General features: G+C 42.4%; 1 protein-coding gene across 1 annotated transcript in view; it reads left to right on the forward strand.

Moving 5' to 3' along the window:
* The window catches only part of LOC109913786 (zinc-binding protein A33-like), a 14,879-nt gene extending 5,840 nt beyond the window's left edge, over window positions 1–9,039 (forward strand). The window contains exons 5-6 of the mRNA XM_020513337.2: window positions 2,466–2,590; window positions 6,745–9,039. Of these exons, the coding sequence (XP_020368926.1) occupies window positions 2,466–2,590; window positions 6,745–7,310 (691 nt within the window). The 3' untranslated portion in view covers window positions 7,311–9,039. The remainder of the gene's footprint in view (window positions 1–2,465; window positions 2,591–6,744) is intronic.
* Window positions 9,040–14,367: the final 5,328 nt, after the last annotated feature.

The following is a 14,367-nucleotide window of genomic DNA, read 5'->3' on the forward strand; positions in this document are numbered from 1 at the left end:
GCCAGGAAAGGTGAGTGTAGGTAGGGAGTTAGGAAGGGGATAGGTCAGTCCAGGGAGGACGGACAGGTCAAGGGGGCGGGATGAGGTTGGTCGGTAGGAGATGGAGGTGCGGCTTGGGGTGGGAGGAGGGGATAGGTGGGAGGAAGAACAGGTTAGGGAGGCAGGGACGAGTTGGACTGGTTTTGGGATGCGGTGGGGGGAGGGGAGATTTTGAAACTTGTGAAATCCACATTGATACCATTGGGCTGCAGGGTTCCCAAGCGGAATATGAGTTGCTGTTCCTGCAACCTTCGGGTGGCATCGTTGTGGCACTGCAGGAGGCCCAGGATGGACATGTCGTCTGAGGAATGGGAGGGGGATTTGAAATGGTTCGCGATTGGGAGGTGCAGTTGTTTGTTGCGAACCGAGCGTAGGTGTTCTGCAAAGCGGTCCCCGAGTCTCCGCTTGGTTTCCCCGATGTAGAGGAAGCCACACCGGGTACAGCGGATGCAGTATACCACATTGGCAGATGTGCAGGTGAACATCTGCTTGATGTGGAAAGTCTTCTTGGGGCCTGGGATGGGGGTGAGGGAGGAGGTATGGGGGCAGGTGTAGCACTTCCTGCGGTTGCAGGGAAAAGTGCCGGGTGTGGTGGAGCTGGAGGGGAGTGTGGAGCGGACAAGGGAGTCACGGAGAGAGTTGTCCCTCCGGAAAGCAGATAAAGGTGGGGAGGGAAAGATGTCTTTGGTGGTGGGGTCGGATTGCAGATGGCGGAAGTGTCAGAGGATGATGCGTTGGATCCGGAGGTTGGTGGGGTGGTACGTGAGGACGAGGGGGATTCTTTTTTGGTTTTTATTGCGTGGACGGGGTGTGAGGGATGAGGTGCGGGAGATGTGGGAGACACGGTTGAGGGCGTTCTCGACCACCGAGGAGGGGAAGTTACGGTCCTTGAAAAACGAGGACAACTGAGATGTACGGGAGTGGAATGCCTCATCCTGGGAGCAGATGCGGCGGAGGTGAAGGAATTGGGAATAGGGGATAGCATTTTTGCAGGAAGGTGGGTGGGAGGAGGAGTCACCTTCCTTATTTTGCAGGTTTGTCTCCTAATTCTAGCTTCCTCCACAAACAAAAACATCCTTTTGGCATCCACCAAGTCTCCTTAGGATTTTACATGTTACAATAAGATAACCTGTATCACCTAAACTTCCATGGAGAAAGATCTATCTGTCATAAAGACTTTTCATTAGAAATTCACTTCATTCACTTTATCCAAGGAATACGCATGGTGAAAATTTTCTTATCTGCATCTAATGTAATTATATTTTTTTCAGTAATGAGATTATAACTGTGCATTGTAGTCTGGAAAAGGCCAATATAACAGCTTTGGAAGTTCTTCTCAACTTTTACAATAGATTCCGTTGGAATAAGTGCCAATGTTTCATTTGTAATCCTAACAACTTGTTGTGTTTGTACTCTAATCTTTCGTGATTTATGTTCCATGAAATCCAATCCATCCATAGGGTTCCGATGTCTCTATCTTGAAATACACTTTGCATTTCTATTCTTCTTTTGCCCATTTAAATTAACATGCATATGCTTTATGTCCTCTTGATGGTGTGCTTCCCTATTTACCATTGCATCAATGAAACTAGTTACCATATGTTAGGTCCTTTCATTTTTGTCATTATAATGGATAGTGAATAGTGAAGATCCAATATTGATCCCTGAAGGATCCTACTTGTAGTGACTTGATAATTCTAAAATGACCCAACCACCCTTTCTCTTGACAAAACTTCAACATTTCTGATTTTGTCTTTATTCTACTAGCTCTGTAGGGTTAATGATAGGTGCCTTTTCCCTAGGAAGGGGGATTCAAAACAAGGGGGCATATTTTTAAGGAGAGAGGAGAAAGACATAAAAAAGTCAGGAGGGGACTTTTCTTTTACACACAAAGTGTGGTTCTCATGTGGAGTGAACTTCCTGAGGAAGTAGTGAATGCGGGCACAGTTACAACATCTAAAAGATGCTTAGATGAGTATATGAATAATAAAGGTTTGGAGGAATCTGGGCAGGATCAGGTAGGTGAGACTAGTTTAGTTTGGGATTACTTGAGAATGGAAATCCCCATAGCAAGAAAAGGTAAGGTAAGGTAAAAGGTAAGGTACCTGTTAAGGTAAAACATAGCTCAGAAGGAAATAAGCTTTAAACCCACGTAGAGTCATAGAGTCATGCAGCATGGAAAAAGATCCTTTGGTCCAACCAGTCCATGCCAAACATAATCAGTCAGCATAAGATTTCCATTCTCAAACCTAGCTACCTTTTGTTCAGTTACAGGAACAACATGGATATTTAAATTTCTATCTATTTAAATTCCTATTTCTGTTGACAGAAATGCTAAAAAATATGAACTTGATAACTTCCTTAAATTTAAAATGTTTTATAATGAATTAAAATGAATTTATAAAATAACAGTTTGATACTTACAGGGTTAGTGAGGAGCGCCAGACACTCGCAATGCAAGATGATGCATTATCAACCCTGTTATTTGGGAAGTTTCATGGTCCTTTACAGTACAGAATGTGGAGAGAAATGATTCCTACCATTGATCCAGGTACAACTGTTCTACTTCCTTCATTACAAAGCTGTACAACCAAGGGAAGAAAGAGGCACCCAGGCACTATTTAAGATAGTTTGATAATCCTGAGAAGTCCCCTAGTTTTCTATCATACTTCCTGGTTTAACCAGTCTGGAGTTCTTGAAACAACAAAACCATTTCTCTTGTCTCCAGTAGAGGTTGATAGCTTTGAAAAAAAGTGTTTGGAATTCCCTGTGATCCACTTGAAGGATCACCATGACTTTAAGATGTAAAACTTTTATTGCAGTAGGCCTGCTGAAATTAACATTAACCCAATCCGACTACTACACTGAAGGTCAAAAATGATAAGCCCTTTCATTTGTGTGATGACCAAATACAGTATAGCAAATATACTTCACTACTTGCACTCTGGAGAATTATATTTTCTAACAGACTCAGTTCAACATCATTCACAGCTTCCAAGGTGTTTACTTCTCTCCACTTTTGAATCACTGTCAAACGAATAAAGGTAGTATCAGGAGTAGCAGTTCCTCACACCTGCCAATGAAACCATGGATGATCTGCTTTAGGCTTCAACTCTTCTTTTGTGCCAGCTCCTCAGAGCACCCAAGTCACCAACTTTTCAAAAACATATCTAACTTCTCTCTAATTACATTAAGTGATCTGGCCTCCACAGCTCCCTTGGGTAAATAATTACACAGTTACTACCCACTGAATGAAGAAATTCCTTCATATCTCAGTTTTAAATGAGTAACGTTGCATTTTTTTCTCTTCAAATTATCATCCAATAGCCTCTTGAAAACATCAGTTGAACCTGTCCACATTTTCAGTCAATATGTTCAATATCCTAACTACTCACTGTGTGAAAAACGTTTTTCTCACTGCACACTTGCTTCTTTTGCATATCACTTTAAATCTGTGCCCTCTTATTTAGCTTCCTTTCTTACAAGCAGTAACAGCCTGTCCCTATCTAATCTATTCAGCCAAATCATAATTTTGAAAACCTTTGTCAAGTCTCCCAGGCTTCTTCTCTCTAAGGGAAACAGTCTCATCTTCTTTAATCTATCCGCATAACTTCTGTTTTTTGGATTAAAAGACAGCAAAAAAATTGTAATATTGCAAACCTTCAGTGCGGATATTTTGTCAATTTGATTCAGAAAGTGACCTGAATGCTGAAAGTGGAGCTGTTCAGTCCAACCAGTTAAAATCCAATTTGAAGATGTGATGGCAATTTCCTGAAGATACTCGATCAATATTATCTATTTCGCACATCCAAATATTCTGGATCCAGAAAAACATGAAATTTGGTTAATTGCTTCACCAAAATCAGTACTCTGTTTATTCTTCTGTCATTACTGAACTGCATAGAGGTTCTTGTGCTAAGGGTATGGCTTCTTCAGTTTGAATATTTTCTTGTCATCATCTGTTTTGCACACATTGTCTTGCTGCGTCATTTCATTGTTTCTTTTTATTGAGCAAGGCTGCCAGACCTGAAGGCAAATCTTTGACTTTATTCAAACTTATAGATATTGTAGCACAGCAGGAGCTAATTTAATTCTTGCCAATTCTCTGAAGCTATCTGGTCAGACATGTTTCCCAATGGCCTTGCCAATTCATTTCCCCCAAGTGCCCCCCTTTCAGATCTTTTCTGAACAACTTGTAATTTCTGCTGTACACAGCTAGTTTTTCATTCCAGGTTTTCTTTTAATTGAATCCCAGTTTCACCATTTTCCATGCCGAGATTCAACTCCATGTCCGCTGGTGTTCTGTGTTACTAACCCAGTGACACTACCACTACAGTACCACCACCCCTTCAAGATCAGAAATCAGTTTGGCTAGAGTTAAGGACTATGAAAAGAGCAATTAAATCCATACACTGCTAATTCTTAGAGGAACTAATCTGTAAGGAAATTAGATTTGTAAACCTCATTGAATGATCATCTGTGTATAGACTGGGTTAATGAGCAAGGGTGCAGAAAAGATTTACAAGGATGTTGCTGGGGTTGGAGGGTTTGAGCTACAGGGAGAGGCTGAATAGAATGGGGCTATTTTCCCTGGAGCGTCAGGGGCTGAGAGATGACCTTAGAGGCTTTAAAAGTCATGAGGAGAATGGACAAGGTGAATAGCCAAGAGGTAAAAAGGTGTAGAGCTGGATGAACACAGCAGGCCAAGCAGCATCACAGGAGCAGGAAGGCTGACGTTTCGGGCCTAGACCCTTCCCAAAGTCTTTTTCCCAGGGTAGGGAAATACGAAATTAGGAAGCATAAGTTTAAGGAGAGAGGGGTAAGATTTAAAAGGGACCTAAGAAGGAACTTTCCATGCAGCAGGTGTTGTGTGTATGGAATGAACTGCCAGAGGAAGTGGTGGAGGCTGGTACAATTACAACATTTAATAGGCATCTGGGTGTGCGTATGAATAGGAAGGGTTTAGAGGGATATAGGCCAAACACTGGCAAATGGAATTAGATGAATTTAGGATATCTGGCTGGCATGGATAAGTTGGACCAAAGGATCTGTTTCCATGCTGTACAACTCTATAACTGAAGCTTCTCATTTCTGGAACCATTCTTGTAAATTGCTCTGCACTCTGTCCAATGCTAAAATGTGGGGCACATTTTCGAGTTGTAACTGTACATAATACAATTTAGATGAGGCCTAACTAATATTTTGTACAAAATGAGCATTGCGTCCTTGCTCTTGTATTCTATGCCCTCACTATTACAGCTAAGAACATTGCATGCTCAGTAACTGCTCCCTCCACCTTTCAGATAGATTTCAATTATCTATGCGCATATGCACCAAAATCTCTTGATTCCTGCAACCTTTTAGAATTTTCCCCCAATTTTATTGTTCTTCAATGTTGTTCCAACCAAAGTACATCACCTCATTGGCTACCTATCCACTCACTCCACCAACTTGACCATGCCACTTTCAAGTTTCACGCTGTTGTCTTCAGTTTATAATTCTTCCAGTTTTGGCATCCTCTGCCTAAGATCTGAAGGTGAACTGCACTAGCCATATAAATACAATAGCTATGAAAGCAGTTCAGAGATAAGGAACTTTGTACTGTTTAAGAATCACAGAACTGTTACAGCTCAGAGGGCATTCATTGAGGAGTAACCGTTTCCTCCATCCCCAAAGTCTGTTCACCACCTACAATGAATATGTCAAGCATAGCTTGGAATAATCCCCACTTGCCTGGCAGACAGAAGGTCCAAAATACTCAAGAAGCTTCATAAAATGTTGTGGTTGGTTAGCTCACCGAATTGGTTTGTTGTTCTGCAGACGTTTCATTACCCTGCTGGGTAACATCATCAGTGCAGCCTCCGATGAAGGGCCGGTGTGTTTTCTCGCCTGGTTTTTAAACTCTGGAATCCATTGAGCTGGAACAACAAATCAGCTTGGCGAGCCAACCAACCACAACACCAACAACCAGAACTACACATCTACTCCAAAACCTTAGAGCTTGATATTCCAAAACAAAACAAGCTGGTAAATTGGCACTCCATCAAATACCTGCAACATTCATTCTCTTCACCACATCACTCGAAGATATCACTGCAGGAGTTCCTCAGCTTCGGCCCTTCGCCTATGGCCTAGGCCCAACCATGCTTCAATGCTATTTCCTTTACCATAAAGGTCAGGAGTGGGTTGTTAGATTGTGATTGCACAATATTCAGTGTCATTCAAAATTCCTCTGGTTATGAAGCAGTCAATATCCGTATACTGGTCTATCTCCTAACTTGAACAGATAAGTAACTATATGCCACTCAAGTGCCTGGCAATATCCACATCAAAGAGACAACCAGTGATGGTTGGATTGCCTATCAATAACAACACAGCAGCATCCTCAGTCAATAAGCTAGAGCTTACTATTGACAAATAACTGAAAGGAACACAAATACAGTTATCGCAATAGCAGGTCACAGGCTGGAAATTCTTTGGTGCATAAAACAATCTGTGCCTTTTCAAAAGCCTGTACTCTACTTACAATGCACAACAAGATCAAGAATGGTCAAATATTCTCCACTTGCTTGAATAAGTGCAGCTCCACGAGATTCTAGAAGACTAAATCCATCTTTAAATATTTACTGTCTTCATCACTGATTCCTACGGGCAGATGTTTGTAGAATCAATCACCAACTGCATTTTTATTAATCTGTCCCCCAGCTCCAGCCTGTCTAACTCTGGATCCAAATACAGCACATCCCCAACTCATCCTGTCTGAGGACCGGACCAGTGTGAAACATGGAGACAAACGTCAGTCAGTCCCTGACTCACCAGAGAGATTCAATTCCTGGCCCTGTGTCCTAGGAATGGAAGGATTCACATCTGGGAGACACTATTGGGAAGTCGATATTGCAAACAAGACTCAATGGAGTCTGGGAGTGGCCAGAGAATCTGCTGAGAGAAAGGGGAAAATTGACCTTAAACCTGAAGTGGGATACTGGATTGTCTGGCTCGAGTCTGGAAGCTTCTTTTCGGCACTAACTGCACCTTCCTTAACCTCTCTTCCACAAAGTGAGAATTTCCGGACAATTGGAGTTTTCCTGGACTATGAGGGCGGACAGGTGTCATTTTACAATGCGGAGAACATGTCCCATCTCTACACTTTCACCCACACTTTCACTGAGACGATCTTTCCCATCTTCTTTCCTGGATTGAATGCTGGTGGCAGCAACTCTGCACCACTGAAAATCTGTGGTGTTAAATTCAGTAATATATCCATCCTATAATATCACCGTTCCCTTGCCTCCTGTCAGCTCTAAACTGATGAGGGTCAGTCTCAGTCACAGTTGGTGAGAGAAGGCGTGTTAACATTCCGGGAATAAACCCTGTCTCAGAACTGGGAATTGAAAGATCAGCAAGGAGCTTTATCGGGCTGGGAGAGAAAATAAGGAGAGAGAAGTAACAAAACAAGTTCAACTGTAGTGAGGAAATCATTAGGTAAAACGAGCTACGAACTGCAGGCAAACAAAAACAATTAGCTGGAGAAATTCAGCAGATCTGGCATCAAAGTCACTGGATTCGAAAACTCAACTGTTTTTCTCTCCACGAATGCTACCAGATCGACTGAGTTTCTCCAACTGTTTCCGTTTTTGTTTCTTTCAGATTTCCAGCACCTGCAATTCTTTGTATCATGTATGAACTGCAGGAGGCCAGCCCCTTACTGTCTTTAATGTTGATTGACTGGCGGCAGTGGCACTACATGACGGTGTTGCAGATGAATCAGTCAGTGGTTCTCAGACTGGGCTCAGTGGAGTCTTTCCAGAGGGACACCAAATCATTTCACTGCAGGGTTAATGGAGTATTTCTAAGGGGACACCAAAAAAACAAAATCACTACAGAAAGTAGAAGGACAAGGGGGAAAGGAAGATAGGCAGGAAAATAAGTGTTAAGCATTGTATAAATTATCAAACTTGACTGATCACTTTTCATCAGAAGCTGTCAAGTTTTCCACCTCAAAGTTGCCCATTTACCACCCCTAGCGAACAGCCAAATTCTTGACCTCCTGCCAGTGTTGAGGTTTTTGATCTGATTTGATTTATTGTTGTCATATGTACTCAAGTACAGCAAGATGTTTTGTTTAGCAAATAGTACAGGAAGATCAGAAAATACAAGGACATGCAGATTAAGGGGTGCTGAGACAGAGTGAGGCATACAAGGTTATGGCACACAAAAGGTCAGCATAAGATTTGAACTTAGAGATTTCCAGTCAACATTCTAATAACAGCAGGGAAGAAGCTGTTCTTGAACCTGATGGTGCATGTGTTCAAGTTTCTGTATTGTCTGCCTGACGGAATTGGTTGAAAGAGAGCTTTTACCAGAGACTCTTGAATTTACATTCACAAGGGGGTGGTGGGAGACCAGCTGCTGCTGTGGTACTGGGATATATTCAATTCTACTCAGGTAGTGAGAGATTGCCACCCTCATGCTGCCTTTTCTGCTGAGTAGTTCCTAGATTTTTCATTCATGTTTAAAATCCAGTTGGTTTGTGGCTTGTAATAGCGGCTATGCTGTCACTCCAACTTGGTCGAGACTCTCAACATTCTGCCACAATGTGCATTCCTTGCAAGATTAAAAACACAAATTGGACTGGGTTTACAGGAGTCTGGATGTATTGACGAGGATGTCAATCTCAAATGGGTATTAATACACTAAAAATTAACAGGAAGGAAGCTCATGTTTTTATGGCAGTTTACATAATACATACAAATATAGGAAACAATCTTGAGGCTGTTTAAGCGTTGATATTGCTGTCAATACAAACCTGTCATCTTGTCCGATTTGAATGTGATGTGTGAGCAGATCAGGTGTAAATGTAAATAATCGTTAATCTCAACTACATTGAAATAGTTCAGTTGTTATACATTACGCTTCTAACAGAATCGTTGTTTAATTTCTCTCTGATTTTTTCTGGACTGTCTCATCATGACATGCATCAGTGAAATATTCCATTAATCATTCCTGTGAAATTACTTGCTTTGTTACAAGTAATATTGATGTTTTCTTTACATGTATCCTTTAATTTATGGTTATTATATAGAGAATTGATATTTACTTTTACAGTTTATGTTTCTTAATATATTTGTAAAGGTGCATTTAATGAAAATAATCCTGGAATAGAAATGAATCTTTTTCAATAAAATACTTCATGAAAAATCTACCAAACAGAACCTCAATATGTTGTTTGCTTATTTGCAAATAAGCAAGGAAATGTATCATCTTTACCTAGTCTGGCCTACATATGACTCAACAGTCAACCACATTACTGTGGGCCTAAACTGCCCTCTGGGCAATTAGGGATGGACAATAAATGCCGGCCTAGCCAGTGATGCCCACACCCCATGAATGAATAAAAAATTTAACCAGACTTTGGATCCTTACAAAATCTCTTCCAATTAATCCAGAAAAGCTGAAGTATATTCAAGCGGAGGATGGAGTACCATAGACCATAAGATAAAGGAGCAGAATTTGGTCATTCCACCTATCAAGTCTGCTCCATCATTTGATCATGTCTGATATATTTCTCAACCCCATTCCATTGCCTTCTCCCAGTAACCCTTGATCCCCTTATTAAATCAAGAACTTATCTATCTCAATCTTAAATACACTCAATGACTTGGCTTCCACAACCCTCTACAGTAATGAGTTCCACAGATTAACCACCCATTGGCTGAAGAAATTCCTCCTCATCTCAATTCTGAAATGTCGTCCCTTCACTCTGAGGCAGTGTCTTCAGATCATAGCCTCTCCTAATTGTGAAAACGTCTTCTCCACATGCACTCTATCCAGGCCTCTCAGGCCTGTACATTACAATCAGATCACCCCTCAACCTTCTAAATGCCATCGAGGACAGATCCAGAATCCTTAATCGCTCTTCGTACGACAAACCCTTCCTCTGTGGGATCATTTGTGTCGGCTACTTCTGGGCCTCTTTCAATGGCAGCACAATCTTTCCTTCAATATAGGACCCAAACCTGTTCACAAGATTCCAACTGCAGTCTGATGTGAGCCTTATACATCTCTACTTTTGCATTCCAGCCCACTGAAATGAGTGCCAACATTGCATTTCCCTTCCTAACCTCCAAATGAATTTGCATGTCAAGGTTAAGAGAATTCTGAACTAGAACTCCCAATTACCTTTGTCCTTCAGATTTCTGAAGCCGTTTCCAGTTTGGAAAATAGTCTGTCTTTCTATTCTTCCTACCCAAATGCAAAATCTCACACTTTGCCACATTGTATTCCATCTGCCACTTCTTTGCTCACTTGCCTAGCATGTCCAAGTCTTTCTGCAGCCTCCTCACTTCCTCAACACTACCTGTGCCTCCACCTATCTTGTGTTATCTTCAAACTTAGCAATAATGCGTCAGTTTCTTCATCCAGATCATTACTGTACAATGTGAATAATGGTGGTTCCAGCACTGACCCATGTAGAATTCCACTAGTCACCAGCTGCCATTCTGAAAAAAATTCTCACTCTCTGCTTTCTGCCAGTCAACCAATCCTCTGTCCATGCCAGTATATTGCCCCTAACACCATGGGCTCTCATGTTATTTAAGAGTCTCCTGTGCAGAACCTTGTTAAAGTTCTTCTAGAAATCCAAATAGATCATGACCACTGGCTCTCGTGTCTAACTTTTGTTACCACCTCAAAGAATTCTAACAGATTTATCAGACATGACCTCCTCTTGTTGAAGCCAGGCTGATTCAGCCTTATTTTACTGTACACATCCAAGTTCTAAACAATCTCATCCTTATTAATTGACTCTAAAACCTTACCAATGACGGCAGTCAGGGTAACTGGCCTGTATCTTGCCTTTTGCCTCCCTCCCTTCTTAAACAGGAGTGTTATGTTAACCCTCCCCTGACTCCAGTGATTCCTGAAAGATCACCACCAATGCCTTTACAATCTCCTCAGCTATGCCTTTCAGAACTCTCAGCTGTACTCCATCCAAATGATTTATCTACCTTCAAGTCTTTCAGGTTCCTCAGCACCTTCTCCTTAGTGATAACCACTACACTCACCCAACCCTCTTGAAGTCGATATGTTGCTGGTGTCTTGCAACGTGAAAACGGATGCAAAGCATCTATTCAATTCTTCCACCATTTCTTTGTTCCCCTTATTACTTCTCCGGCCTCATTTTCCAGTGGTCCAATGTTCACTATTGCCTTCACTTGCCTTTTATATATCAACAAAAGCTCTTGCAATCTTCTTTTATATTACTGGCTAGTTAATCCCCTGTTTCATTTTCTCCCCCCTTACTGTTTTTTTAAGTTATCCTCTGCTGGTTTTTGAAAGCTTCCTAATCCTTTGTCTTTCTAGTAATCTTCATCATATTCTATGCTTTGTCTTTTGCTTTTATGCTGTCCCTGACTTCCCTTATCTGCCATGATTGCTGCATCATCCCCTTGATATGATTCTTCTTCTTTGGGAAGGATTTCTGCCGGACTTGTTTGCCTACATAAATGCCTACTATTGCTGCTCCACCATCTTCCCTGCTAGACTTCCCTCCCAATGAACTCTGGCCAGCTCCTCTTTCATCTCTTTGCAACTATCTTTACTCAATTGTAATACCATTGCATCTGACTTAATCTTCTTCCGTGAATTCTGTCAGGCTATGTTCCATGGCCCCTAAGGGTTCCTTCACCTATCTAATCAATTTTGCCTCATTACACATCACTAAGTCGAGTTCCCTATTCCCTCATGGGCTCCACCACAAGTTGTTCTTAAAAAAAAGCATCTTCCAAGATAGCCTTTTCTTGAGATCTGCTACAAACCTTATATTCCCAGTCCAGCAGCATATTGAAATGGTGCCTTTCTTACATGTCTTTTCTATCTCCTGATTTATTTTCTTCCCTGAATCCTGATTACTGCTAGGAGGCCGGTACATACCTCCCATCAGGGGCATTTTTCCTTGTGGTTCCTCAACTTTATCCACACTGATTTGACATCTTCTGACTAAATCACTTCTTGCCATTGATTTAATTTCATTTTTTACTTACAAGGCAACCCTGCCCCCTCTGCCTGTCCTTCCGATAGTACATGTATCCTTAGACACTTCTTTCCCAGCCCTGATCCACTTACAGTGATGTCCCTGTGATACCCAAAACATTGTGGCAGCCAATTTCAATGCATTCTACAAGGTCATTTTCCTTTTTTCATAGTCATGCATTTAAGTACAACGCCCTCAGTCCCCCATTGATTGCCCCATTTCCTTAGAGTTATCCTCTAATCTCCAATGCCTGAAGTCAAAATTCTGACCCTTTCAATATTCTTTGTCCTATTTCGTGTTTTGGAAACTTTTACCTCTGCTGAGCCTTCTGCCCTCCCCCCTTTAAATTTTTCCATAATATTCCATGCAACTTCCACCCCTTCACTATTTAGGTTTAAAGTCCTATGCAACACCTTAGTTATGCAATTCCAAAGGACTCAGGCTCAATCATGATTCAGGTGGAGCCTGTCCCATCAGAACAGATCCCATCTTTCCTTAGCACTGGTGTCAATGTCCATGAATTCGAATTTGTTTCTCCACTAAATTATTGAGCCTAAATGTGTTTACCTTGATAATCTTGTTGACCCATGCCAATTGCTTCTTGGCTCAGATAGTAGTGTGGGAGATGATTACCTTTCTGGTTCCACTTTTCTGATTTAACATCGAGCTGTTTATGTTCTCTCAGCAGAACCTCTTTCCCCTTTCTACCTACATCATTAAAACCTACATGGACCACAACAACTGCACCTTTCCTCTCCCACTCCAAATTCCTGTGCTGCCCACAGGAGATATGCTGAACTCTGGAACCAGGCGGGCAACAGAACCTTTGGGACTCCTGATCCTAGCCACAAAGAACAGTCTCTTCCCCTGAATATACTATCCAGATTACAACTACATTTCTTTTTCCACTCCATCTTGAATGGCTTCCTATACTGTGGTGCTATGTCGCTTTGCTCAAACTCTCAACAGCTCCCACAATTCTCCACTTTTTTATTTCACAAATATAATGTTTTCATAAAAAGTCTTTATATACATACAGTCACTAGAGCAGTTTGATTCTGTACAAAGTTTGTACATATGCAGAACAAACAGGGTCAAGGCATTTCTTACCCATACAATTGAGGCACTGGAAGGATCTGATAATTCAACGGATCCCCACTTAAGTTTGGCAGGAAGCCCTTATACATGGCCTTTCCCCACTGCCACTTGGCGGCAGCTGCCCCAAGCTTTAGTGCATCCCTCAGCATGTATTCTTGGACCTTGGAATGTGCCAGTTTGCAATACTTGGTCAAGGTCAACTCTTAGTGTTGGAAGACCAACAGGTTCGGGCAGACCAAACAGTGTCTTTCAGTGAGTTGGTCGTCCTCCAGGCACAGTCGATGTTTGTCTCAGTGTGTGTCCTGGTGAACACACTATAGAACACATGAGTCCTGCATCACAGAGCTGCTCCGGGTGAACCTCGACAAAAATTATTGTATCTCTCTCCAGACATCCTATGCAATGGCACATTCATCCACACAGGAAGCAAGAATCTCAAACCTGTTAAACAGGGCTGTGACTCATTCAGCACTACCTCCTGGATCCCTCTGCTTGTTTCACTTGTAATCATACCCTCCTGTCACTGACCACTGATCGAATGTGAGGTGGTTTATCTAAAGGGTGTAAATGCCTCCTGAAACACAGCATCCAGGTAACTCTCCTCCCACCCACCAGCTCATTGACTGAGTTGGAGTTCCTCAAGCAACCAACACTTACTACAGAGATAGTAGGAACTACAGATGCTGGAGAATCCGAGACAACAAGGTGCAGGGCTGGATGAACACAGCAGGCCAAGCAGCATCATAGGAGCAGAGAGGCTGACGTTTCGGGCCTAGACCCTTCATCAGAAAAGGGGGAGGGGAAGGGGGTTTTGAAATAAATAGGGAGAGAGTGGGAGGCGGATAGAAGAGGGATAGAGGAGAGGATAGGTGGAGAGGAAACAAACAGGTCGAAGAGGCGGGGATGGGGCCAGGAAAGGTGAGTGTAGGTAGGGAGTTAGGAAGGGGATAGGTCAGTCCAGGGAGGACGGACAGGTCAAGGGGGCGGGATGAGGTTGGTCGGTAGGAGATGGAGGTGCGGCTTGGGGTGGGAGGAGGGGATAGGTGGGAGGAAGAACAGGTTAGGGAGGCAGGGACGAGTTGGACTGGTTTTGGGATGCGGTGGGGGGAGGGGAGATTTTGAAACTTGTGAAATCCACATTGATACCATTGGGCTGCAGGGTTCCCAAGCGGAATATGAGTTGCTGTTCCTGCAACCTT

The sequence above is a fragment of the Rhincodon typus genome, chromosome 35 (assembly GCF_021869965.1).
Source record: "Rhincodon typus isolate 14 chromosome 35, sRhiTyp1.1, whole genome shotgun sequence".
Lineage (NCBI taxonomy): Eukaryota > Metazoa > Chordata > Chondrichthyes > Orectolobiformes > Rhincodontidae > Rhincodon > Rhincodon typus.